Source organism: Chiloscyllium punctatum, chromosome 2 (assembly GCF_047496795.1).
Source record: "Chiloscyllium punctatum isolate Juve2018m chromosome 2, sChiPun1.3, whole genome shotgun sequence".
NCBI classification, from domain to species: domain Eukaryota; kingdom Metazoa; phylum Chordata; class Chondrichthyes; order Orectolobiformes; family Hemiscylliidae; genus Chiloscyllium; species Chiloscyllium punctatum.
In genome coordinates this window covers 146,633,390-146,658,705 of record NC_092740.1, presented here as the reverse complement: position 1 = coordinate 146,658,705, position 25,316 = coordinate 146,633,390, and the positions used below count along the sequence as shown (strand labels likewise).

At 40.7% G+C, this 25,316-nt stretch overlaps 2 protein-coding genes across 3 annotated transcripts in view; one reads left to right on the top strand and one right to left on the bottom strand.

The window, feature by feature from the left end:
* The window catches only part of LOC140491490 (E3 ubiquitin-protein ligase RNF38), a 399,192-nt gene that overhangs the window by 321,013 nt on the left and 52,863 nt on the right, over positions 1 to 25,316 (bottom strand). The window lies entirely within an intron of this gene.
* On the top strand, positions 708 to 19,140 carry LOC140491514 (cysteine-rich protein 1). Its single transcript, XM_072589808.1, has 4 exons — positions 708 to 824; positions 1,894 to 1,988; positions 10,749 to 10,803; positions 18,470 to 19,140. The coding sequence occupies exons 1-4, from the start codon at positions 782 to 784 to the stop codon at positions 18,547 to 18,549; spliced, it is 273 nt and encodes a 90-aa protein (XP_072445909.1). The 5' UTR covers positions 708 to 781; the 3' UTR covers positions 18,550 to 19,140.

Genomic DNA, 25,316 nt, shown 5'->3' with positions numbered 1-25,316 from the left:
TCTCTAGTCCATAAGATATCAACAGTCTCCTTGGAGAGGAACCCTAATCAAAGACTGAAAGGATTGGGATGAGGTCAATGGAATCTGGAAAATTATCTTTTTATTTCCCCTCGGTTATTGAGGTTAGCCCAAATTTTGCATGATTTCTTTTACTTGCTTGCCTTTTGTATAATAAGGTCTTCATTCCAGCCAGCTATCTCATGAAGTTAACTCTGAACAACTCCATAAGACATTGGGAACAATCTGCAAATTTCCAATATCAAACTCTGGCATGAAACAACTGGGTTATGTATTAAGGGAGATTCTGCGAATGTTTTTAATATAAATATTCACAAACTTGATCTTACTTTCTAACACTTTAGATGTAAAAAAAAAATTGTTGTTGGTGACGGAAATGAAGCATACCATCCTGAAACTTTCCCCACAATATTGGTTAAAACAGCATTCAAAATAAAAAAAAATGAAATAAAAACATCTGTTTTAAAAGCTTTCAGGAAGATTCCCGTCACATTTTTTTATGCTTAGCCTCCACATTTAGGGCTGGAAAAATAATAAGATTTTTGGAAATATTCTGATTGTGTTACTTTGTAGGTTTTGGTTGGCAATATACGGATGTTTTAGTTCAACATATCAGAGACTTCGTTAATGGTTGCCCTTAAAGAAAACCACATCCTGTCTTTGACGTTAAACACGTCACACTTGCTGCTTTTCCTGTCAGTGTTATGTATTTTTTTAAAAAACAGCATCTGCTGTACAATTGAATAAGACAAGATTTCAGAAGATGATTTCATACTGTCCAATTTGTGCAAAACCTGTTTATTTTGGTAAGTCTGTGTTCTTTCTAATATGGAGCTGAGCTGAAGTAAGAATTCATTCTGTAATCCAGTTGATGTAGTTTGTTTCTGCTCATGTTGATGCAGTGTTGTGCAACACAACTGACATTATTATTTGACAAAAAATGGCAGTAGTAATTAATGTGCGTCAACTGTGTTTGTCCTCAAAGGATGTGTCCTTTCTATAACTGGTTGAATTGGGCCTCAGCCAGACTTTCTGAGTTGAAACAACACGTTGCAAAGATACTTGGAAACTGTTAGCTCAGCCATTGCTGGTGTGAAACGTATGTGAGATGTAAGTGCTTGGCTTGTGAGTGACTTCAATCTTTAATTGTTAAAGTTTTGAAACTAATCAGTACAAAGTAAATATGGATGTTGGTAAGATATAATAGAGTTAATAAATTTCCCTCCTTATGAAATATATGGCGGGGTCTTAGGCCAAGAGGAAATAGCCTGACGTTGTCAGAGCAGCTTATCATATGCACATTTGCGAGAAGGAAGAACTGATCTTTCTATCAATCAAATACTGTTTTAATTGTCACAAAAACAGTGTATTGCTGGTCAAACTCAGCAGGTGTGGCAGTATCTGTGGAAGGGAAGCAGAGCTAACTGGGAGTTCTGAAGAAGGGACACTGAACCTGAATCGACAATCTGGTATTCTCTCCATGGATGCTGCCAGACCTGCTGAGTTTCTCCAGCAATTTGTGTTTCTGTTTCAGATTTCTAGCATCCATGGTTCTTTGTTTTATTTCTGATTTAATTGTCATCGCACAAAAAGCAAAGATTAAGTGGCCACGCTTTAATTTCTGAAGAAAAACCTCATCGCAATGACACTTTGTTTCATTCACCATTTTAAAAGATGCAATGCTTCAGTTTAACATTGCTACAATAATCAAAGAAAAAGGATATTAAAGCTTTCAGCAAAGGAAGGAAGATGTATCTAGTTTCTAATGTGGCATCGTGAATCAAACAAATATTGACATTTTTAAAAACATTAGAAAAAAATTACTTCAGATTTTGATTTAAAAGAATCCCTCATTATCATTTTTTCATTTTACAGCGGAGAGAAAGCGATCTTTAGGCAAAGACTATCACCCTCTTTGTCTAAAATGTTACCGATGTAAGCGCCAGTTAAGTCCAGGCCAACATGCAGAGGTATGTAATGTGTTGAACCTCCATCTGTCTGCCCAAGTATTTAACTGTTTAGCTGTATTGTGACTATAATCTGTCTCCTCAAACTTACTCTATATCTGCTCTCTCCTTTTGGGAATTGTAAGCAATCAGAACATTTGAGGCTTGCTTTTTAATCATGAACATCAACATCCTTTTTTCTCCAATCTATATATTGATTTGAAACTAATTACGTACCATCTTTTAATGTATCATCTGGGCCAAAATCCTGTCTTCCCTCTCTAAGGGCATTATGGGTCTACCTGCAGCAGAGAGACTGCAGCGTTCAAGAAGGAAGCGCACAACCACCTTCTCAACAACTAGGAATGGGCAATAAATGCTGGTCAGCCAGCAATGCCCACATCCCCTGAGCAAATATATAAATTTTTTAAAAATCTGAGTTAGAGTTCCAATGCTGAGCATTCCTTATTTACATGATAGGGTATCTGGGAGAATGTGATTGTCATTGGGGTTGCATGTTTAAACAGTGGGTGAATTGGCTACAGCCATTTTGTGCAAGTTCAGTTGTGTACGCGAGTGTGTTCGCTTACACACCAATGGGAATTGATGGCTATAATATAAGTAACTGCCTTTCAAACTGTTGGTACAAATAAAGGGTATTAATTTAATTACATTTATTGAAGTCAGCTCTTTTCCATGGTGAAAGTCAGACTGCACATGAGTGCATTTTAAAATGAGGTTTTGCACATTTTGAAGGATTATTGGTAATTCAAACCACATCACTCAACTTTACAAGTAACTCTACAATACCTCAGAATCAAATCCTTCAGAACGACAACTGTTGCCATATAAATACATTCAAACTAAGTTTACATAAAAATTCATGCTTTAAACGTTTATTCATGTGCACTTTTTTGTAATGGATAGGTCAAATTATCAATCATAAAAATGTGAAGATTAATATATGTAGTAGTGTTACAGCCTCTGTAAAACAGGATAGTAATATCTCCTCTGTGTGTTGGTTAACAGAGAATACTCAACATGAATTCCAGTAGTTAATGTCCCATCCAAAGACTATTGAAGTGAATGCAACTAATTAAAAAGCATGGGATTTCTCCTGATGGCTGAGCTAGCATTTCTTTCTCCATGACCAAACATATATTTTGAATCAGAGCTGTTTGTAGGGCCTTGCCACTGAGAATCATGTGGGCAGAGTCCTTGTGTAGATATTTTTAATCAACCAGTTCTGACGTGTTATTACACATCTCGGAGCAGGTACCATGTCTCCTGGCTGAGAGATAGGGACATTACCTCTGCACCACAGGAATCTAGGTGTATATTTAAGACTGAGACAGATAGACTCTTGACCAGTAGGGCAATCAAGGGTTACTGTATAGGGAAAAGGCAGAAAAGTGAACATGAGGAATGTTAGATCAACCATTATCCTATAGAATGGCAGAGCAGGCTCAAAGGGCCGAATGGTCTACACCTGTTCCTAATTCTTATGGTCTTATAATAACCTGATCAACCTCATGAAATTGATTTTTGTCCTGATTGCTTTGGTAGTTGTAGTGATTGTAATAAGGTCAGCCAGGTGGACCTCACGGAAGATGAGTTCCCTGATTAGGGCTATTAATCTGGTCCAATCAGATATAAACAGAACTGTCAGACATCCTGTTCACTCTGAGAGTTGGCTCTGCTGGAGCTGGATCAAGTGTCAAGGACTTTCCATGCATAAATAAAGGGTGACTTGGTGATAGGATACCGGCCTCTGTTATGTCAGTTATATCAGTGGTGACAAGAGAAAAGCATGCGCCTGAAGAAATTCTCTTGTAACAGTTGTCTTTGTTTTGTGGTAAGCGTTTCTGGCATCATGCTGATATTTGGGAAGCTTGACTTGTTCAATTCTGCTGTTGAAGACAGAGCCCAGTATGTTCAAAAATTTCATTTATTTTTCTGGGTAAATTACTTTGGGACAGGTGAAACGCAACAAGTAATTCTCCTGACAGATTGTGGATTCACAGCTTTTTCGGTTATTAGGAGCCTAACTTTGCCTCAGGTATCACATACTAAAACCATTCAAGAGTTGATGGATTTAGTTAAGGAATATTACGACCCTAAAACTTCTCAAATTCTGAGATATTTTCTGTTTTATTCAGCAATTTCTGAACCAAGAAATCTGTATTGGAATTTTTGACAAGGTTAAGACGACTGGCAGATGCATGTCACTTTGGTTTAACCCTCAATGAAATTCTGAGAGAATGTTTGGTATGTGGGATTAATGATACAATCATGCAAAAGCACCTACCAATTGACGCCCAACTGATCTCCAAATAGGCATTACAACTGGCTTAATCATTGGTAAATGTGGGCAATGGAGCATATGAGTTATAGGATATTCCGATGGAAGTCAGTCCGACTGAGCTTAGGGAACACCATTTGAGTGAAAGCAATTGCGTAGCCTCACTCAGGACAAACCCTGAACAGAGGGATTCTAAGTCAGGACCCAGCAAAACCCCAAAACAAAGCCAAGCCTCCACCAAATGATTAAAATTTTCCTCAGGATCTGGACTGGCAAGCCATTGCAGTTGCTGCAAGGATGCGGACTTAGGACGACAGCAAAAGAGACTCACAGACCTAAATTGAATAGGAGAACTCATGAGCTGTTATCCACGAGCGGGCACACCCTGGCAAGTCCACCTACATTGGCTTTGAACAGTTAAACTGCTGAGCAACATCTTAATCCAAACCAATCAAAATAAATATCTGGTTAAATGGTCACCTGGTTCTAATGGAGGTTGATACCAATATGGCTGTATCAGTGATTGCAGAACCAGTCTTTAACAAAATTCTCTCTGTACTCGAACCCTTAAGTTTGCATAAGACCTCAGCTAAACTGTTGACCTATACTGGGAAATTAGAGGACAACTTTGGTTCCTGTCTCTTCAGAGAAGCAGCTGGTTCAGTTACCACTGATTGTAGTAAAAGGCTGGGGCCCAAATCTGATGGGATGAAATTGGTTGAGAAAGATTCACCTAGATTGGCTCAACATTTTTCGTTTAGAAATTGGCTGTCTGAGCGAAGTCCTTTTAAGTAACTGAATGTTTTTCAGGAAAGTCTAAGGACTATCAAAGGAGCCAAGACCAACTGGAATGTTGAACAGGAAGCAATTCCACAATTCTGTAAGGCCCACCCAGTGCCATTTGCTTATGGCAAAAGTGGATGCAGAAATCAGAAAGCTGGAAGCTGAAGGAACTCCACTCCATCCCAGATCAAGGAATCCCACCCCATCCCAGATCCAACCCTCTGATTCAGATCCATCCTCTTGGCCTGACCTACCGGTCCATTTTCCTTCCCACCTAATCAGCTCCACACTTCCCACCGACCTATCGCCATCAGCTGCTAACTTCACCCATCTACTGCTATCCCACCTACCTTTTCCCCTAGCTCCACCCCCTCCCCCTATTTATCTCTCAGCCTGCTTCCCCCTCCCCAGACCTGAAGAAGGGTCCTGCCCAAAATATCAACTCTCTTGCTCCTCAGAAGCTGCCTAACCTGCTGGTTTTCCAGCACTACACTTTATCAACTCTGACTCTCCAGCATCTGCAGTCCTCAGTTTCCCCTAGTGAAGGAATCATCAAACAAGTCCAATTTGTAGAATGGGCAGCACTGATTGCCCCAATAGTGAAGCCCAATCGTTCAGTTTGCCTTTGTGGGGAAATTCAACAAATGGTAACCTTTTTTTGCAGCAGGATAAATACCTAATCCCTCACATAGAGGATTCCTATGCAAAACTGGCAGGGAGGCTGGGCATGAGCTACGCATACTTGCAATTGAGGCTACACCCAAAGTATGCTACAATGAATATCCATAAGTATTTGTACAATAAATGAGAATGGGGTATCTCCAGCCTGTGCAATTTTTCAATCGACAATGGATAACATTTTACAGAGTCTACTTCAGGTTGCCATTTATCCAGATGATATGCTAATAAGGAGTACTTAGAGAACTTGGACATCATCCTTAAATGTTTCTCCCAGATGGGCATTTGCCTCAGAAGGGAAACAATATGTGTTCCAGGCACCCCAAGTGACCTACTTGGGCTACAGAGCTGATAAGACCAGTTTACACCCATTGGAAGATAAAGTCAGGGGAATCAAAGGTGCCTCAACTCCCACATCTGTACTGAAGCTTAGGTCTCACCTTGGGTTAATGACCTATTATGGAAAGTTCTTACATAACCTGGCCTCCATCCTGGCACTTTTGCAGCAATGGAAATTGCCCTACATGATTGACAAAGGTCAGGTCCAGTGATGTATAAAGTTCAGGTAAGTGCAACAGTCCTGAACAAACATGTGGAACATATGAAGGCTGCAAGCTCACAAAGGGAGCAGGAGAAAAACATGCTGAGCTTCTTGACCACCTTTCCGACTGTTCTGGAACCCATAGGTTCTCCTTCTCTGTCAAGCATTGAAGATACCTCAGAATCTGAGGTGGACATGGTGAATATCACCACCTCGACACCTGAATGAATTTCTTTCGAGATACTCTGGGCACAAGAGGTGAGCATGTTACATGCTGCCTATATCAGAGGCAGAAGGAACCTGACTCGGTGCTAAAATGACCCAGGAGGAGCTACAAAAAAAAGAACTGGCCTAAGTTCTGGAACTCAGAGGGGGAGGGATGTAGTGATTGCAATTAGGTCCACTAGGTGGACCACATAGAATATGAGTTTCCTGAATGGGGCTGTTAATTTGGTTCAGTCAGGGAGCCCTGGCTGACAGATAAGGAGTGTCAGACATCCTGTTCACTCTGTGAGCTGGCTCTGAGGGAGCTGGATCAGTGTCAATGACTCTCCACATGTAAATGAGAGGTGACTTGGTGACTGGATATTGGCCTCTGTGGAGTTACTTTAGTAGTAGTCTTACAGACCATTCATTCTAATGGAATGAACATTAGGCCTGTCCAATAAAAGACCAGGAATCTGCTCCACCAGGTGTAGATTAGAAAATGCACCCTTAAGAAATCATTTAAACCTATCTAAGCTTTACTAAGATTTCGGTTGGAGTACTATGTGCAGAATTGGCCTTAACACCACAGGAAGGATGTTGAGGTTTTGAGATACTATAGTGCAATTGACTAGGCACGATTTTAAAAAAATTAATTGTTTTCTCATGAGAACAGTACAAGTTATGAGGTGAGGTAATAGAAATGCTCAAAATTATAAACATGATGGGACAGGGTTGGTAAAAGCAGGTAATTTCTCGTAGCGATGAGGAATAGAATGAACAACAATAGAGAAAACATTAAATTTATGAGACTTAAAAGAGAGCATAGAGACAGAAGAGTTTTCTTTTGAATTAATGGTTGAGGTAGAAATTTGGGTTGTATTTTATATTGCCAGGGTTGGAGGTTTGAGCTAAAGGGAAAGACTGAATAATCTGAGGTTATTTTCCCTGGAGTGTCGGAGGCTGAGGGGCGTGGATAGCATGAATAGTCAAGGTCTTTTCCCCGGGATAGGGCAGTCCAAAACTAGAGAGCATAGGTTTAAATTGAAAGGGGAAAGATTTTAAAAAGACCTAAAGGCCAACCTTTTCACACAGAGGGTAGTGCATGTATGGAAAGAACTGTCAGTGGAAGCAACGGCCGCTGGTACAATTTGTGACTATGCTGCCACTTTGAAAAGGTTATTTTGTGCTTGGCATTTTTGAAGAGAGATTGCAAAGGCAGAGGTGCCAAAGAATCTAGGGGGAAACAGCAAAGAAATGGAAGGCAAATGGCCAGTTCTCCCATTTCAGATTTAAAAAATTTTTTTTTGCTGTAGCAGTCACAAAATGTTGAAGTCCAGAAGTGTTGCAAGCTTCAATGAAGGTCTCTTCTGACTTTCTCTGAGATCTCTCTCTGAACATTGTTCCTTCCTGTCTGCAAGAATCTGTTTTTGAATTTGCCATTTTGCCAAGGGGTGTACTTATGGGATGTTACTATATTGGAACAATTAATTAGTAATAGTTACTGTATCAGGTTGGTTAAGTTTGCCAATAGTTACTTATCCTAAATTCTGTTTTCCTTTGTTCGTGTTTCAACTGTAACGATTAAATAAATTCTGTTTTGCTTAAAGCCGAATGATTTGACCAGTTGCATAAAACCTGGAACATCCACTTCACGTTCGCCTTTAAAAGAAAATTATAGGGTTTAGGCTATCTTCTTAAAATATTTTGAGGAGGTCTAGCCTCAACTGCCAAGAGAAAGTGCATAGTTGATGCAATGGTGGATACAAGTCAAGCTTGACCGTGGCAGTAAGTTCAAGGTTCAATGCAGGCAAGCCACCTCTTTACCTGACATTCCACAGAAAATTGCCCTGTTTAATGGATCGTCCATTTTATAAGTAAACAGTGGTTATGTTGTTTGGAACAGAAAATAAACATAGCTTAGGTTACGTGTTAAACATATTTAGAAGATTTCACAATGATTAAATAGAAATGCACAGTTGCAGTTTGGGAACAGGCATTTTGACGGAAAGAATACAAAAGAATCAAATCCAAATGGTAAGTGGTTGCAGAGCCCTGAGTTGCAGAGAGACCTGGGCATCCTAGTGTATGAATCATTGAAGTGAGCTGGTATAATAGCTAATCAGGAAAGTTAATAGAATGTTATCACTTATTGTGAGAGGAATTGAATGCAAGAGCAGTGAGGTAATTCTTCGGTTATACAGAGGACTGCTGAGACTGCATCTGGAGCAAAGGTCTCTCTAAGTTGTGTAGTTGCGTGTGGGTGCAGTCATTCCAATGTTCTGCACACAGTGACTGGTGCCCAAATACTGATCGCAGCACTGACTTCCAGTTCCAAAGGTCACTGCATAACATTTGGATGCCTCTGCACAGTAAGAAAACTCGAGGGAATGCTGGTTGGAATACTTTGTCCAGAATTGGTCTCCATCCTTACAGAAGGATTTAAATGGATTGGAAGTACTTCAGAGAAAGATTTTTAGACTAAAACCCAGAGGAAGCCAATAGTCTAAAGATAGGGCTGAAATATGAAATTGATGAGCAGAATGTGGATGTGTCAAGGGAATATGTCATGGAGAGCAGAAAAATGCAAACTTTTTTTTGTTTAAGTACCATCTGTGGATACAGTATACTTCTCATCCAGGCACATTTCCATCTGACTTAAGACCATAAGTCTATAAGATATAGGAGCAGAATTAGGCGTTCAGCCCATCAAGTCTGCGCCACCATTCAATCACATCTGATATGCTTCTCAATCCCATTCTCCTACCTCTTCCTAATACCCCTTGATTCCCTTATTAATCAAGAACTTATTTTATCTCTTAAATACACTCAATGATTTGGCCTCCACAGCCTTCTGCGGCAGTGAGTCCCACAGATTAACCACCTCCTGGCTGAAGAAATTCCTCTTCATTTCAGTTCTGTAAGTTTCAATCGATCCCCCCTCATCCTTCTAAACTCCATCACGTACAGACCCAGAGTCCTCAACCACTCCTCATATGACAAGCTCTTCATCCCTGGGATCATTCTTATATATCCTCCAATGCCAGCACATGCTTCCTGAGATATCGGGCCCAAAACTGCTCACAATATTCCAAATGCAGTCCGACCAGTGCCTACATCCGCAGCAGTACATCTCTGCTCTTGCATTCTAGACCTCTTAAAATGAATACTACTATTGCATTTGCATTCCCAACTGCCACTGAACCTGCATGTTAACCTTAACACATTTCTGAACCAGGATTCCTATGCCCTTTGTGTTTCAGATTTCCAAACCTTTCACTATTTAGGAAATAGTCTATGCCTCTACTCTTCCTACCAAAGTACATAACCTCACACTTACTCACATTACATTCCATCTGCTACTTCTTTATCCACTCTTATAGCCTGTTCAAATTCTTCTGCAGCCTCCCCACTTCCTCAACACTACCTGTCTCTCCACCTAGCTTTGTGTCATCTGCAAACTTAGCGACAATGCCCTCAGTTCCTTCGACCAGATCACTAACGTATAACGTGAATAGTTGTGGTCCCAACACTGACCCCTATGAAAATCCACAAGTCACTGGCTGTGATTCTGAAAAAGTTCACTTTATCCCTATTTTCTACCTTCTGTCAGTCAGTCAATCCTCTATCCATGCCAGTACATTGCCCCTAACACCATGGGCTCTTATCTTATTTAGCAGGCTCATGGGCTGCAACTTGGGGTACATTTTAATTAAAAAAACTTTATATCTTATTCACTTCAAGAAAATAATTTCCTACTGTGATTGGTGTAATGCTTACTAATGTTGTTTATCGATGTGAAATGATTAGTTATAAACCTTGGCTGATGTGCCCATGGTTTGTGAATTTAAAGTCATTTGGGAGGAACTGAGTGCTATTGTGTCAGAAGAGCTGCCTTTTGAATGGGATATTAAATCAGGCCCCATTTGGCTATTGAGATGGATGTAAAATATCCTTTATGCTATTTGTGAAAAGAATAGGTAGCTGTCCTGATTAACTTGCTGCCAATACCTTTTCAACCAATACCGCCAAAAATATACCACTGACTATTGATCTTAAATGTTGTAAGTTAGATCTTGCTGCATGCAAGTACATCCAGCAAATAAGGTGCTGTGTTTGTTATGGAAAATTTGACTGCTTTTAAAAATAATTAATTGGTTGTGATGAATTCTGAGACATTCTAAGGATGTGATAATTTGCTATTGAAATTATTTATGGGAAATGAAACTATTTCTTTTTATTTTGATTAACTTCCCATTTTTTCAATTTTGTTTAGTATGATGAGAAGCCATACTGCAATCACTGCTACTTACAGCACTTTGGTCCAAGAGGTAAGACAATATTTAACTAATATACAGGGACATAACAAATATAGACCTGCGCAAAGACACATGGATATAAAAAACACACATAGATGTAGTTGAGCACGCATGCACACATGACAAGGCCAACATGTATTGCCTATCCTTAACTATTCTTGAAGGTTCAGCAGGTCTGGAAGCATCTGTGGAGACAGATCAGCGTTAATATTTTGGATTGAGTGACCCTTCCTCAAAACTGATGCTGCCAGATCTGCTGAGCTTTTCCAGCGATGTCTGTTTTTGTTTCTGATTTACAGCCTCTGCAGTTCTTTTGGTTTTTACCCTTGAAGGTTTTTGTGAGCCATTCATATCGCTGCCTGTACTGATCTGTAATTCACTTCCCTCCTTCCTTTAACCCTGCCTCACAGTGGTTTAATATAATTAGTTTTAACAAACAAACTGTATTTTTCTCATAATAATGGTAGAAATGCAGCACAGTGGTACATGGTTGAAGGACGATAGCACTGTCAGAGGTTCCATCTTTCAAATGAGGAAGTAAACCAAGGGTGGCCTGAACTCTCAAGGGTTCACACATGATCCCATAGGACTATCTGAAAGACATTATCCACGTGACCCTGAACAAGTTTTATCCATTAACCAGTACCATGACATCAGATAACAATTCAAAAGTAGTTCATTGTCTGTGAAACAGTTTGGGATGTCCTGAGAATATGAAAGATATTTTATAATATGCTGGTTTGTTCTTTATTTTTACAAATAGTTGATGACTACATTAACCATTCACCCACTTCTGCTAATGCACTTCCGCTTTTTGAAACATTGAACAAACTATGGAAACATTGGCCTTACATCTTTTTATAATGTAGGGTAGAATATATATTTATTATTCAGATTCAGTAACATTGCAAGATTACTATTTATTAATTATTTGAAATTAACCTGAGATTGTAGTGGTAGGCTTTCTTCTTGATTCTTTGTAATTGAGCAGTTTTTTACAGCACCTCAGGAAGCAGCAAGAATCAGCTATACACTGTGCAGTAAAGCCATGTATCATTCAAATGAGTTTCCCTATTTTTAAATAGCTGGTGATTACAATTCAGTAACTAAATGGGTTTTTTTGTGTCTCAATCTACAAATAATCAGACTTATCAAATTCAACTTCACAGCATGCTGTAGTGGAATTGGTATTTGTAACCTTTGCGTTAATAAAATGACAAAACATATATATTCTATGTAAAAAATACTGTATTAAACACGCTACAAACAATGGTCCTGCAAAACCCCATGGTAATATGAATCTTGAAGCTGTGGTAAGATTTCCAATCATCTACCAGAGTATTTAGGGGCAGGTACCTCTCAAGTAGTCATGTGCCCACATTGCAGAGTACCTGACAGCCCATATGGACCAGAAACCCTAATTGCTGTTGATTTAGGTGAGGTGTGGGGAAACTCCCATACCAATATAACTGGGTCCCTCAGGCTGCCACAGGAGTCATGAAAGGTCTGGCAAGTTGTCTTGCTGAAAGAAATTGGTGTTTTATTTTTAGAACAGAAAACCTGTTGTTAACTCCAAGAATTAAATAAAAACAAAAGGCCCATAACAGGTTTAATTCTATTTGAGAAAAAAACACAATGTTGAGATCAATGATTTTAAGTGAAATTAAATAGTGGCACCATTTTTATATTTGGAAAAAATTAATTTATTTCTAATTCGTGGCGTCATTGTGCAGTTTTTTCACACATTTTGAGGAAAATATGTTGGCACTTAGAACTGGTGATTAATGCTGTGTATTGTTTTAGGATAGGTAGTAAGGCACCTAATATGAAAGGCCATTTGCCTGCAGGGCAAGGATGCAGTTATATTACTGATAAAGAAACACAAATATAGATTGATACACTTATATACTAAAGGCACATACAGAAATACTCACAAACACGCTGAGGCACATATAAGTATGTACGCTTACAAGCGTATGGTTATAAAAAAATGGACACACAATGTAATACACAAACAGGTGCCTTATGTGCTTATTGGTCAGGTTTCCATGCTGGGTCTCCACATGAAGTATTTTTAAAAGCACTGCAAAATTTACGTGGAGATGTCTGCCATCATTCGGAGATGAATGGTCTTCTGATTTACCTTCTTCTCTACTCAGTGCCTTCCTGTAGAAGGCAAAACAAAGAACAGAAACTCAGAGAAGATCGTGCATTAAACACAAACCCTTCCACACTGAATGCCGTGGTGTCTGTTAGAGCTTACATTGGTAGTTGACTTTCAACCTCAAGCTTTCCACCGATCAAGGAATGTTGGTACAGAAGACAGATGTCTCTATAATGGGATAGGCAAGTTAATAGATAGAAATCGTTTCATACTTGAAAGTTCAAAAAAAATCTTAGTGATTGGTAAAGTAGCTCCACACAGGCCAGTATCCCATCACCATCACCCTTTATTTACACTCGGAGAGTCCTTGACACTGATCCAGCTTCCTTAGAACCAGCTCTCAGAGTGAACAAAGCCTCTGACACTCATCTTTTTTTTAAGAGTTGTGCTCTTACTTTTTCTTGTGTGAAGAATTTCTGTTTATTTTTCTTTTTTTTTATTTAACCCACACTATCGCCTAACTGCGGTAGTGCTTATTTTTTTTCCCCAGCACCCATGGTGTGTGTGTGCAGGTGTGAGACACAGTGAGACACAAGGTGTACGAATCTTTATTCAATTTCCATCATCAGGAAGATAGGAAAACACCCGGGTGACACTCATGTTTATATGTGTCAGCCAGAGTTCTGATTGGATAGGATTAAAAACCTCAATCAGGGAACTCCTTTGTTATTAGGTCCAACTGGACCTCATTACAATTACTATGATCAGTTTTACTGTCTCAACTGAATATTATTTAAATATAGAAATTGGCACTGAATGCAAATGGGTTGATGCAAACTTTATGCTCCACACAGACCTCTTTCAAATCTACATCATCTGGTCCTATCATCATATCCTTCACACCTCACAATTGTCTATGGGAGACATCATGTTGCAATGACAATAAGAACTAAAAGCACTTACTCAATGTAATAAGATGAATTCTACACCTTTGTATGTGAACATTAACAGGTTTTATACAATATAACTGTATCCAAGTGTCAGTAAGAGAGACATCTTCTGGAACCTGGTACACTCAGGTTTCAGTTCCATGGTCTGATGTCACTATGACATAACTCCTTTCACAGGTGCTGAGTAGCTATTGTAGAGCAAAGGCATAATTATTCCTTTATTCTACATCACCTCAAGTACTTTTGCAGTATTCATTTAATCATTAGCATTTAACCTTGAAGATTAAACTCTTTATTCCTATTCAGCACTCTTCCCCTCTTCCCTTTCACTTGAGACATTAACTCCAACAGTGTTCTCAGATCTGAAGAGTGCAGGAGGATGGCAGCTTGTTTGCAGACAAGAACATTTCCTGAATTCCATCAGAGAATAGGAGTGTATTATCATTAATAAGGAGATCAGGGTGACATGGTGGCTCAGTGGTTAGTATTGCTGTCTCACAGCACCACGGATCAGGCTCAATTCCAGCCTTAGGCAAGTGGGTGTGTGGAGTTTGCACATTAACCCTGTGTCTGCATGGGTTTCCTGCAGGTGCTTCAGTTTCCTCCCACAGTCCGAAGATGTGCAGGTTAGGTGGATTGGCCATGCTAAATTGCCCATAGTGTTCAGGAATGTGCAGGCTAGGTGGATTAGCGAGGGGGAATGGGGTGTTACAAGGATGGGGGGAGAGGGTGAGTCTGAATGGGATGCTCTTCAGAGGGTCATTGCAGACTCAATGGGTCAAATAGCCTCTTTCTGCACTGCAGGGATTCTATGATTAGGGTTTAGAAAAAGTTCATGTGTTTCCCTGTATTCTGAAGGGCAATTGTGAGCCTATTTTTAAAAAATCATTTCAATTCTGCAGTTATCTCTATCATCAACAAAGGCCTGCTTTTCCGAGATAAAAAGTAATCTCTGATCTTAAACAAAGATTTGTAGCAGAAATCTTCTTCCAGCTAATCATTGGAGGATGGAGAATGATTCCTGGTAGACTGCATCTACTTCAGTGTCTTTGTTACATTGTTATACTGTATCAATGTTATGTAATATGCGACACTGTGTACATAGCTCTGCTTAGTAAGGAAGCATTAGGAATGATGTACATGGTCCCTGTGATGCTACGTCCAGTGTAACAAGATGAAGCAACCATCTGCACTTTCACTCTGACTTTAATATCTCCTCTGCTCTAAACTCAAATGCAGGATGCTTTGAAGACTTGAGACTTGAATCATGTTGTAGCATCCAAATGAATAGACACCTTTGTTCTTGTATCAGACATTTGCACAGACGTAAAGCTAGGAATCTTACCTTGGTCGGCAGCAGGCCTTAATTATGTCAAGGAGATAGTCTTCGCTCAAGACAACCTGGCACAGTAAGTCAAGGGCAGCCTCTCCTATCAGCCCAGAGGCTTGGACACTGTTAGTCACTTGCAGCAGAGTCACAACAGTCTTCACATAACGGTGAAGAGTTAAATTTCAGGCAGTCCACCACCTACCTTGACTCTTTCTGCTGAATTGGTGTCTGTCTTTGAGTGTGTGTGTGTGTGTGAGAGTGAGAGAGAGAGAGAGAGAGAGGGGGGGCTATTCAGGAAGTAGAAGAAAGTGGGTCACAGAACCATTACTATTGGTGCAGGTGACAGTATGTCCTGAGCAAGCGAGTAGGTAGCACAGAGGGCATGTAGAGTTAGTGTTATCTGGGTTGGGGTGGGTGACAATGAGTGGGGAAGACGTTACAGGCAATAAAGAGAATGTAAGAGCATGAGCCTTAATCAGAGCTGGGTACAATAGCACAGAGTGTGAGGTTTTGGAGAGAAAATAGTGACATTTATGGTGGCAGAATGCAGAGAGTCAATGACCTTCTTCCTGCAGTGACGGGCTTTCCTCCAGATGATTGAGATTGCTTTAACCTTGGACCAAGTTGACATGGTCTGGAGTTGTGGCGCCCACTGGAAGAAGAGAAAGTCCCACATCTGCACCACCCTATCCAGCAGGTCTTCCAGGTCCCTGCCCACAAAACAAATGCTGATTTCCCCCTGTCTGCCATGTCTGAGGCAAATGTCAGGAACTGTGCAGGGTAGCTCTGGACTAGCAGGCTTGTCTGGGTACACAACAGGCTTGAAATGTATTGCTGGAAAAGCGCAGCAGGTCAGGCAGCATCCAAGGAGCAGGAGAATCGACGTTTCAGGCATGAGCCATGTGGTTATGGTTGTGGGCGGCACGGTGGCACAGTGGTTAGCACTGCTGCCTCACAGCGCCAGAGACCCGGGTTCAGTTCCCACCTCAGGCGACTGACTGTGTGGAGTTTGCGCATTCTCCCCGTGTCTGCGTGGGTTTCCTCCGGGTGCTCCGGTTTCCTCCCACAGTCCAAAGATGTGCAGGTCAGGTGAATTGGCCATGCTAAATTGCCCATAGTGTTAGGTAAGGGGTAAATGTAGGAGTATGGGTGGGTTACGCTTTGGCGGGGCGGTGTGGACTTGTTGGGCTGAAGGGCCTGTTTCCACACTGTATGTAATCTAATCTAATCTAAAACCTTTCTTTGGCAGAAGTAGCATCGCAGCTCAAGCTTTAGACTTGTTTAGCTGAGAGTAATGTCTACTATCTGAAATTTCAGCTCTTCATTACCTCATTGCATTAGGCCCTCAGTTTCACTTGCCCTCCTGGGATGATTACTGTTCCATCATATTGCCTGGACTTTACCATTGGTTTCATTTATCAATCACTGTCTTGAACCACTTCTTACAGATTTGCAAAGCTTATGATGTTGCATGCAACTCTGATAGCTCACTACCACCTTCCCAAGAGTAACTAGAAATGAGCAATATTGGACTAGCCTGTGATGCTCACCTCCCATGAGTGAATTTAAAAAAAGGTTTATCTGATACTTCATGTTCATATATTGCACTCTTTCTGTCATCATCATTCTGACAGTCACAAATCATTTATCCCCTTTAGACCTGACAAAGCCGTCATGTTGAATGGTGTAAAATGACTCATCAGTCTCATCGACTGATCTCTGTCCAGCAGCTATTGTTATACCCTTGATTTGCTTCTTTCTAGACAAATGTTTGTATATAAAGTGATTCAGCTTCCTGCAGTTAGAACACTGCCTTCCCCACTCTGCGCATGCTTTCTGTTCTTTTGTGCAACACCCTCCACTATATTCACATCCTGTTTTCTACCCTCTATCTTTCTGCTGGCTGTTCTGCAAATATTTCTTCCTTTTTTTCCCCAATTTCTTATTCCCAGTCTGTAATGTCTCTTAGTCTAATGCAAAGCCTTGTCTGTTCATTTAACACTCCTTTGTTGATGACTGACAATCTCAGCACTTTTGCAAATATCGATTAACTTTCTTGACAGTAGGTTTCTCCTGTCTTAGCAGATGTGCTCTCTGGCAGGATATTTTATGCCTAAAACAGTCCTAACTCATCTGTCCAAACTCACAAGATTCATACAGATGGGTCTTCCTCTCCCCTACTGAACACATACCATTCATAAGTATCGTTAGTCGAGACTTCAAAGTATGTCTTTAAAGCCTTCCAAATCTCTATAGCCTGTGTCCTCTGCTCTGTGTATTTTAGAATACAACACAGCTTTCTCCAGCACCAATAACAGGGTTGCTGCTTTTAATTGCTGAGATTTACTATTTCATTCTGTAGCTATTTCATATTTTTGTCTTTGGGAGTGGCAAAAATTTCTGTTTCATATCTCCTTTTATTTCCACATTAAAATTCACATTTATCCTGACCCAGCCAGCACTACAAAGATGCAGGCTTTGGTTCTAGTGCTTCCATCTTGTTTTCTTTCAGTAGCTGTCTTTTTTATAGCTAAGAAATTTCATCAATCACGCTGTCACACTTTGGACATCATGTAATTTCTTTTAGTGGCTACCACAACCTAAAGTGAAAGCAAGCCATAGCAGAGGTAAAAAAAAATCACACAATGACTCCAAGCCAGCCAGAATATTATGTATAAATGCATTTCTGCAGTCAGCCGGAACTTCAATCTGCAACTGTTCAGTTGCAAACTGATAAAAAATGGCTGATAACTATAAATATAGGCTGTACAGAACACAGCATCTGGGTACACATAATCATTCATCTCTAAGACTCCAATGGGCAGCAGAAAGCATGTATTACAGTACCTCTTTGTGAACAGTCCTTCCAAATTCAAATGGGGCTTAGAACCAATGACTAGAATAAAATTTCAATTGGGAAAACAGCTGGCTTGCAGATGCTAAATGTATAGTAAGTGAAACGTAGAATGGCCGTGAGGATGCAGTTTAGCTGAGATTTAAGTGACAGCACTAAGATTAATTATAACAGTGTAGGAAATTTGATCAGCAAAGGTTTTTTGCAAGCACCTAACAGCCATGCAGTAAGTTCTTCAGTATGCTATGTTTGCAGAGACATTAACCTTTTTCAAAAAGACAACATGAAATAAACAAACTGATATTTGAGCACTGTGGAAGAAGAATGTCAAGTAATATGCATCAGCTTCAGGGATGGAGCTTCTGTTGTCCTGTCCTTTGGTTGGTGAGTCCTTCAACTATCACTTCATTCTTCTCATTAGTATTTCTGTTTCAATGTAGGAACAAGACGACCAACGTCCCGATCTACTCCTGGAGCAGCTGGATCCAATGTTCCAGTTGAGAAACCAAGCAGCACTTAAAGCCATCCAGCTTGAGGATAGCTTTGCAGCTCCAGGATGAAGAAACTTAAGACAGTGACACAAAAAGGGAAGAATTTGTACAGAAATTGTATGAGCTTTAGAAAATAATTTTCCATTATTTACAATTACTGCGTGGACTAAGATACAGACATTTGCTCTTTGAGTGTTTAGAATTAGAATTAGGTTTTATTGTCACATAATTTGGTTACATAATTTTGCAAGTGATGCCAAGATGGTAACTTCCAATGTCTGATAATAGTGCTGTGATCCTGCCTATATCTGGTCTTCTGGAATGTGTTTGTAGGTCCGAAAAAGTTTAGTTTTCATATGACAATATCAACACCTCAGATTCTTCACAAAATAACTTGGTGAGTTCACTGTCTCTCCCCATCTTATTGATCTGGTTGTGGAACATCATTTCATCTCTATCAATTGGCATTAGTCCCAGTCATTTATTTTCAGTGTCCGGTGCAGTGACCATAATAAAGTCAATTATTTGCAGCAATGCATTAATAATATTTGCAATTTCATTTAACCTGTAAGTATTTTGTATCATTCTATAATTAAAAAATGTGCATGCTTCTGCCTAAACCTCTAAATTTCCTGTCATTTTCTCTATATGTCAATTTTGAATTCCATTTTAATGGAACGTCCTGATTTAAGGACAAGCCTAATTACTCTGTTAATATTGACACAGGGCTATTACAATTCTCTCAAAATTCCAATTATTATCTAATGCCCTTCTTCAGCTGTCCTCTTCTATGTTGAACACCATTTGGCTGAGGGCAGCTACAGCACCTCATTTAAAGCTGCTAGTTTTGTTCTAAATCTATCACAGTTAGCACAATGGTAGTGCAACATAACATGATGGATGATATTGGACGGCATGGTGGCTCAGTGGTTAGCACTGCCGCCTCACAGTGCCAGGGACCTCGGTTCAATTTCAGCTCTGAGCTACTGTCAGTGTGAAATTTGCACACTCTCTATTGTGGGTTCCCTCTGGTGCTCTGCTTTCCTCCCACAGGCCAAAGATGTGTAGGTTAGGTGGTTTGGCCTTGGGAAATGCAGGATTACAGGGAAAGGGTGGAAAACTCTACAAAAGGTCGATGTGGACTTGATGGGCTGAATGGCTTGCTTCCACACTACATGGATTCTATCACATTCATTCTCAATGTGAACTCAGGACATCAGCCCCAAAATGACAGTGGTCAATCCCAGCTACACTCAGATACACCTGTGATAGGGTGGACGAAGTGAGGTCAAATAGATTATTCTTTTCTTAGTTTCTCACCACTTGCAAAGGACCTTTATGTCATGTATATCCTTCAGCAGTGGGCCACCTTGGTCAGTAATGGTGTTGCTGAAATGCTCTTGATGATGGACTCTCCCACTCAGAGTACATCTCACACACTTCCCCATCTTCAATGATAGGGGAGTCCATAATGTTAATGCAAGGCTGGAATATTTGACAAGATTTTCAGGCTAAAGTGCCAAGTGGATGATTCCTAGGGTCCCCAGCATCACAGGTGCCAATTTTCTTTCTTCTTTTTATCCAGCAGTGTTCATACACACTTTTGTTTTTACCCCATCACCAAATCATCCATTGTGTTTTTCTTACCGATTAACAACCACCAATAAATTAATTACAACGGTGGCACAGTGGTTAGCACTGCTGCCTCACAGCGCTAGAGACCCGGTTCAATTCCCACCTCAGGCAACTGTCTGTGTGGAGTTTGCACATTCTCCCCGTGTGTGCGTGGGTTTGCTCCGGTTTCCTCCCACAGTCCAAAGATGTGTAGGTTAGGTGAATTGGCCGTAGTGTGAGGTGTATGGCCGTAGTGTGAGGTGTAGGGGAATGGGTCTGGGTGGGTTGCTCTTAGGCGGCACGGTGGCACAGTGGTTAGCACTGCTGCCTCACAGCGCCAGAGACCTGGGTTCAATTCCTGACTCAGGCGACTGACTGTGTGGAGTTTACACATTCTCCCCGTGTCTGCGTGGGTTTCCTCCGGGTGCTTCGGTTTCCTCCCACAATCCAAAGATGTGCAGGTCAGGTGAATTGGCCATGCTAAATTGCCCGTAGTGTTAGGTAAAAGGGGTAAATGTAGGGGAATGGGTGGGTTGCGCTTCGGTGGATCGGTGTGGACTTGTTGGGCCGAAGGGCCTGTTTCCACACTGTAAGTAATCTAATGTAAGTAATCTAATCTAAATCACCTGTGTTTTCCAACTGATTCATTTCACAGATGTGAGTGTTCAGCCAATTTGATTCACTTCACATGATTTCAATGTGATCACTGCATACACTGCCTTCCACACTGTCTATAGCCTTTAATATCATCCCAGCTGTAGTACTGAAGACTAATGCTCCAGAACCAGCTGTATGTTTAGCAATACTGACATCTGATGATGTGAAAAACTGCCCAGATATTTTCTGTCCACAGAAATTCACAACAAACTAATCTGTTCAAATACTGTTCCATCAGTCTACTTTTAATTATTATAGTTAAAAATCACACACCAAGTTATAGTCCAAATTTGAAAGCACAAGCTGTCAAAGCACTGCTCCTTCATCAGAAGACTTGTGGGGCATCATCAAAGTGTTGGAACTTGTTAAACAAACTTAAAAAACCTGCTCTTGATGTCAGCTTGGGTTCCACCAAGGATATGGCTCCAGACTACATTACAGCCTTGGGACGGATTGATGAAAATTGGATTGATTGATTGATATTGGATACAGCAAAAGCTATAGATCGCCCAAACACAGCAGCTGTGGTGCTGGAAAACTGTGTACCAGAACTAGCCATACCCCTAGCCAAGCTGTTTTGAGTGTGGATGCAACAAAAGCATCTACCTGTCAATATAGAAAATTGTTCAGTTATGTCCTATTCAAGTAAAGGAAAACAGATGCAATTTGACCAATTACCTTTCCATTTGTCTATTCTGCTGATTATAAAATTTACTGATGATTTTCACCAAGAGTGCTATCAAGTGTCACTTACTCACCAATAAACTGCTCACCGATATTCAGTTTGAGCTCAGGCTTCTATTCTCATTATGACTTTGGTCAAAACTTGGACAAAAGCTCTGAATACCACAGATGATGTGAGAGTGACTGCTCTTAACAGCAAGAAAACATTTGATTGAATCTAACATCAAAAAAAAAATATTTGTCCTTTTAGAAACGTGTCAGCCCAGGACATCTCTACAGGTGTGTTTCAGGGTAGTGTCCTAAGTCCAAACATCTTGAGCTGCTTCCTCAATGAGCCTCCCTCCATAATAGGTCAGAAATGGGAATATTCAATAATGATTACACACTGTTCATTGCCATTTATGACTGTTCAGATACTGAAGCAATCTGTGCTACATGGAGGAAGACCTGGATGTCATTCAGGCTTCATCCATGTGGCAGGTAACATCCATGTGACACAAGTTCCAGGTTATCACCATGCATGACATGAAAGAGTTTAACCATTTAACAGCATCGCCATCACTTATTTTCCAACCATTAACATCCAGTGGTTTACATTGTCCAGAAACCTACCTGTACCTGCCATATAAGTATTATGATAGCCAGCCTAGATCAGAGATTAAGAATACGGTGATGAGTAACTCATCTCTTGATTCCCCAAAGCCTATCCAATGATGGAACATTTTTCATTCACCTGGATGCATGTCTTTGCAACAACAATGAGGATGCAAAACGACTTCCAAGAGCAACTTCCATTGATCAACATCCCAACCACCACTTTAAATGTTCCACCATCAGCACACTGTGGCAGCATCATGTACTACCTACAGAATGCACTGCAGCAAGTCACCAAAGGAACTCGGCAGCACCTTCCAAACTCATGATTGCTATTACAAGAGTAATAGGTGCTTGAGAACACTGCTACATACATATTCTGCCATCTTGGCTGGAGCTGTTCCTTCTCTATTGCTGGGTCAAAATCCTGGAATACCTTTTCTAACAGCACTGCTGATGTCAGTATTAGGTATGGACTGTAGTGCACCACTAGCTTCTCAGGGACAATTAGAGACCTAGCCAGGAATGTTAACGCTCCATGAATGAACAAAATAAAAATCATTGTTTGGGATTTAGCACGCAATTTAAGGGCTATTACAAATTGTTGTACTGTAAATGTGCCTGGTGCACTAAAATACCACCTGGAATTTAGCCTTCATATCCATATTTCCATTGAGGATCTAGAATTTACGGCTGGCCCATTGAAACTGAAGGAGGAGGATGGCAGGATGGGTCAAGAACTGAAGGAGAAGTCTCAGTAGTTCTCAAAAGCAACACCAGAGATCCTTATGAAGGAGATACAACTGAGGAGCGATATGTTATATGCAGCAGATAGAAGATTTCAATGTGTTACAGCTAGGAGCACTGTGCTGAAGGCGTTTGTTTCAGAGCCCCAACAAGATTAATGACTGAGTATAAGTGGTCTACATAAGATTCTATCTCACAAAAATACTTGTCAAAATTTGTACCACCACCTGAACCACAAACTTAACACAACACATCCACAATTTGACAATATGTCGAAACTCACTTGACACATAGAACATAGAACATAGAAAAGTACAGCAAAGAACAGGCCTTTTGGACACGATGTTGTGCTGAGGTTTAATCCTAGTGTAAAATATAATAACTTAACCTATGCACCCCTCAACTCACTGCTCTCCATGTGCCTGTCCAGCAGTCGCATAAATATCCCTAATGACTCTGCTTCTACCACTACCGCTGGCAACTCATTCCATGCATTCACAACTCTCTACGTAAAGAACCTACCTCTGACATCTCCTCTATACATTTCCCTAATATCTTAAAACATGTAGAATCCTTCACAGGTATGACCCACACCTTTAGAAACCTGCTCATTGACTGTGTGAGACTTTACATAAACACACAAAACATATCTGCCAAAATATTCATTCGCAATCACCACTCCTTTTCCAGGAAAAAATACTGTATAATATGAGACAGCAGGAATTCACCAGGAGGAGGGATAGCCGAACTCCATCATGTCATACTCCTCAATCAAAGGGATCAAGGCATGCCATGCCCACAGATAGCACTCCAGGGACATGTCAACACTTCAGCTTTCTTACACCTCCATATTTATACCTGAAAATGTATCTACCAAGTTCCAATACAGTCTCATCACATTTCATGTAGTGGCAATACAAGATGTACTCTCTGGCCTTAACATTGAAGACTCCCAGCAGAAAGATCCACCCTTCTCCTGAAAGGAACTGAAATAGGAAGAAGAATCCCGAGAGAAAGGAGAGTAGGAGCTCATTTTATTTTTCTGCAAATGCTGGTATTCCTGCTCGCTCATTGCTATTCTGTCATTGTGCTTGTAGACGTCTGTCAGTTACTCAAACTGTAGCCTGAGGCAAATGCATCACAACTTATAGCTTCTCATGGACATTGCCAGGGTCATCTGAACTGCTGCCTTTACATTCACAGCAGCCATTCACCTTGCCTACTCCTAGCAATCGGTTTCTTGCATTCCACAGGAGCACCAGGTTGACAAGACCACTTATAGTCACTGAGGGTAAGCACCAGGTCAAATGGTTTAAGGTTTGTAAGTGTTTTGGTTATTGTAATGTTTTAATTATTTTTAGTATAAATAGTGAGTGATGATGGTTTGTGGGTATGGGTGGTGGTGATCATTTCAAAAGTGATCTGCATAAGGAAAGATTTGACAGAACTGGCTGCAGATGACAGACTCCCTAAGTCCTGGAAGGTATAGTATGTGACAAATGAACTTCAAAGTCTGATGATGGCATATACTCCTCAAACACATCTTCAGTTGCTGATAGTAATACCCAATCTCTCATGACCAGCAGATAGTGGAGAGTGCAGCAAGTCACCAGTGACCTGAGCCATGTTGCTTGTCACCCTGACACCACCCATGCAATTCTGTTGGATGCTGAAAGATCTGTGATTGTTTCATGATGCAACGAACTGGATAACAAGTGTTTACCTGAATCATTCCTGAAGAAGGGCTGATGCCCGAAACGTCGATTCTCCTGTTCCTTGGATGTTGCCTGACCTGCTGCGCTTTTCCAGCAACACATTTTCAGCTCTGATCTTCAGCATCTGCAGTCCTCACTTTCTCCTCGAAGATTTACCTGAATCATCCACAGCTCATGGTTGCATGTGAACAATACTTTGAGGGAGTGGAATCCCATCTTATTGCTGAACTTCCAAGTCCAAATGAGGTGCTTGCATTGCTACATGTGTGAGTCAACTGATCCCCAGTCCATGAGAAATCCTGCAATCCAGTTGAATCTGAATGGTCTACACCTCTGGTCCTCACTGACAACAGGGGTTGTTACGTTGTCATTCCACCAAGTGTATAAAGCCACAGAAACCTCCCTTCAGTAAAGATGTCAAGGATTGTGAAATGTCATATTACACACAGCAACTTTTCATATGCCCATAGTGTAAAACAAAAGCTACAGGAAATTCAGTCTTGACTGTATTCTGAGGGATGGGGTTTTGTTCCACATGCTCAATGGTTATGAGCTCACTGGTAAAGTGCAGTCTCTTTCCGTACAGGTCTTGGATCATGTGAATGCATGAATCATGCTCTAGAAGACGTTGGAGAGATAGGACCTTCTGCTGAAAGCTGTCCTTGATGTCCTCATTGTCTTTTCTGCAGAGGCTGATGTTGTTCTACCTGACCTCATTTATTTCTTGTGTTATTCCTTCAGATTGGCCTGAGCCAGAAGGCCCAATGCCAACCATTCCTTTTCTC

What these genes read in the sequence shown, in the direction of transcription:
- LOC140491514 (XM_072589808.1), top strand. Translation starts at nt 782, where the DNA reads ATGATTTCATACTGTCCAATTTGTGCAAAACCTGTTTATTTTG. An exon ending in GTCCAGGCCAACATGCAGAG is followed by an intron (nt 1,989 to 10,748) that starts GTATGTAATGTG and finishes AATTTTGTTTAG; the next exon opens with TATGATGAGAAGCCATACTG. An exon ending in ACAGCACTTTGGTCCAAGAG is followed by an intron (nt 10,804 to 18,469) that starts GTAAGACAATAT and finishes GTTTCAATGTAG; the next exon opens with GAACAAGACGACCAACGTCC.